This window comes from Echinops telfairi, unplaced genomic scaffold, assembly GCF_000313985.2.
Source record: "Echinops telfairi isolate 266 unplaced genomic scaffold, ASM31398v2 ScPeMD7_10;HRSCAF=50, whole genome shotgun sequence".
NCBI classification, from domain to species: Eukaryota; Metazoa; Chordata; class Mammalia; order Afrosoricida; family Tenrecidae; genus Echinops; species Echinops telfairi.
The window spans coordinates 11,661,880-11,664,631 of NW_022103907.1; the positions used below are offsets into that span (position 1 = coordinate 11,661,880).

Sequence of the window (2,752 nt, forward strand, 5' to 3'; positions counted from 1 at the left end):
GCCTATTATTCTCTTGTTATTAAACCCACTGCCACTAAGTCGATTCTGGCTCAAAGCGACGCTATAGGACTATAGGACGGCAGGACTGCCCCTGTGGGTTTCCGAAACTGTAACTGTTCCAAGTAGAAAGTCTCACTTTTCTCCTCCGGAGTTTCGGTGGAGCCCAAATCGTAACCGCTATGCAGCCAAATGTGTACAAAAAATAAAACTCAGGCACTTGATTATGAAGCGATTAGAATAGTTAGTCGGTAAGATTTCGAACTGCTTTGGTACTAAACCCCCCTGCTATGGAGTCAGCATGTCGATTGGACAGAGCCCCACACAGTTCTGGAGGCTGAACTCTTCATGGAAGGGTCTTTTTCTTGTGGAGGATTTTTCTCCTGCTCAGAGCTTTAACCATTGAGCCACAGGGCTCTTTTCTGATACTCAAGTGTATGTGCTACTAACTTGATAACTAAAGTATAAATAAATACATAACAATACAACCATTGACGTTAAACTATAGGCAGGCAAGCATTTGGGTTTTTTTCCCCCCCAACAGTTTTATTGGCACATAATTAACATATACAGTTCAGTATTCCAGTCCCATCAAGAAGAGTTGGACAATCATCACCACAATCGGTTTGAGAACATTTTCTTCACGCTTGTGCTTGTATTTGCTCCCCGTTTCTGCCCAGTCACCCCCGGCTTACCCCCATTAATCCAGTTACTGTCTATAGATGTACCTATCCTGGATTTCATATACAGAAAAACAATAATTTTTTTTAAAGTACCAAGAATAACAAAGTAAAAAAAAAAAGGTAAGAACCTCAATTGAAAAGGAAGAAGAACATATTAAAAACTAAGGGAGATCAAATGATACGGTGCTAAACAGCCTCACTGCGTCCGCAACAATCCACTTTCCAGTGTATGCTGCATGTTAGTAAGGCTATTCTTATCCCCAGTCCATAGTCAGAGGAGATTCACCAGGGACTTAATCCCCATATGTTTCCCCTTCACTTTTTTTTTCAACCTAAGCAGCTTTAAAAAGGAAAATCAAATGAGAAGATATTACATTTTGACCTAATTATGTCTGCCATTATTGACTTTCCAGTGCTTTGTCTGATGACAAGGCTGTTCACTTCCCTCTGCTATGAGGCTCACTGAAGGTTTAACCCTTGTGTGGACCCTGCAAATGGATTTGGGGCTTCCACTCTCATCCATAGCCTTCTAGGAACCAAGGGTTCACAATTTCAGCTCTGATGCCATTCCCTCCTTTAAATGTATATGATATTATTTACAATCCTTGGATCACACAGGTGGGTGTGCTTCTTCCACATGAACTTACTTGACACCTCACTTAGATGGCTATTTGAAAAGAAGCCTGTAAGGCCCAAGACGCCGTTCTTTCGGATATCTGGACACCATCTAATTTCTTCCCTGACTTTCTGATTCGCAGCTGAGTGCTTAACTGCAGTGCCACTAGGGCTCTCGTAATTGTCTTTTCCTTGTATGTTGTTCTTTGGCCGGATGAAGTTTAGTACTTGCATATACAGACAGGTATGAAGAAGATCTGCAAATGTATGGTGCTCTTTTTCCACATAGCGCCGTCATCCGTCTTGGGTGCTCTGCAAACGTTAAGTGCTTTGGCCTCTCTGGACTTGAACCTTTGTCTCTTCAATGCAAGGATCCTGACAGCTTTGTTTGACCATCTCCTCCGTGTTCCATAATCTAGACATGATCCTCAGTTGGGAGACTGGAGAGATTAAAGGGATTACTTATCTTTTTCCTCACGTGTTTCCCTTTCCTGGGAATCTCAGTGCTGTGCTGGTGAGTATCCAGTCTCAGGAAAACTATCCAGTTTGTAGTGCTCAAGGTGTTCCCGTGGGGGAGCACTTCTGGAGACTGGTAACTCTCTCACGGCCTGAGGCAGAAATCTTAAATTGTCTTTTCTTTTTTTTAAATCATTTTATTAGGGATTAAATTGTCTTTTTAAGGACTATAAAAATATGCATTTGTCTCTGATTATTTCCCTATAATAAAACAAATATATACAGCATTTTCAATAAAGCGTTCATCTTGATAACCACTCTGCCGTTGACATTTTTAGACAGTACCATCATGATAATAGTTAATATAACTGCTTTTCATTTTGGACAGTACCATCATGATCATAGTTAATATAACTGCTTACGTATGTGCTTGACATCCTGATGTTTATGTGCAGTGGGGAAATGAAATGGTTGTGGGTTTTGTTAGGTGCTGCCAAGTTAGTCCTGTGCTTAGCAGAGTGGAGCACCAGCCTGCGGTGTGCTCCCAAATGGTGCTGCACGTGAGTTCATTGTTGCAGCCACAGAGGCAGTCTGCCTCCTGAGGTCTTCCTCTCTTACACTGACTCTACTTGAGCAAGCACGATGTCTTTCTTTAGGACCTGGTTCCTTCTGGAGACACAAGGCAAAGCCTTGCCAGCCTCACTACTAAGAACTTCATCCAAGACAGATTTGTTCATGCTTCCAGTGTTTTCTTTTAGTTCATTCATCAGGTATTTTTTTATTCTTTTTTAAATCATTTTATTGGGGGCCCATATAACTCTTATCACAATCCAAACATACATCAATTGTATAAAGCGCATTTGTACATCTGTTGCCCTCATCATTCTCAAAACATTTGCTCTCCACTTAAGCCCCTGGCATCAGCTCCTCATTTTTTACTCCTCCCTCCCCACTCCTACCTCCCTTATGAACCCTTGATAATTTATAAATTATTTTGTCAT

At 41.4% G+C, this 2,752-nt stretch overlaps 1 protein-coding gene across 2 annotated transcripts in view; it reads left to right on the forward strand.

Annotated features, from left to right (window-relative positions):
• Window positions 1-2,447: 2,447 nt before the first annotated feature.
• RMDN2 (regulator of microtubule dynamics 2) overlaps window positions 2,448-2,752 on the forward strand; it is an 80,541-nt gene continuing 80,236 nt past the window's right edge. Inside the window, exon 1 of one of the 2 annotated variants that reach the window (XM_045287054.1) lies at window positions 2,448-2,521. In XM_045287054.1, the coding sequence (XP_045142989.1) occupies window positions 2,487-2,521 (35 nt within the window). In that variant the 5' untranslated portion in view covers window positions 2,448-2,486. The remainder of the gene's footprint in view (window positions 2,522-2,752) is intronic. The other variant, XM_045287055.1, reaches the window with a different exon arrangement.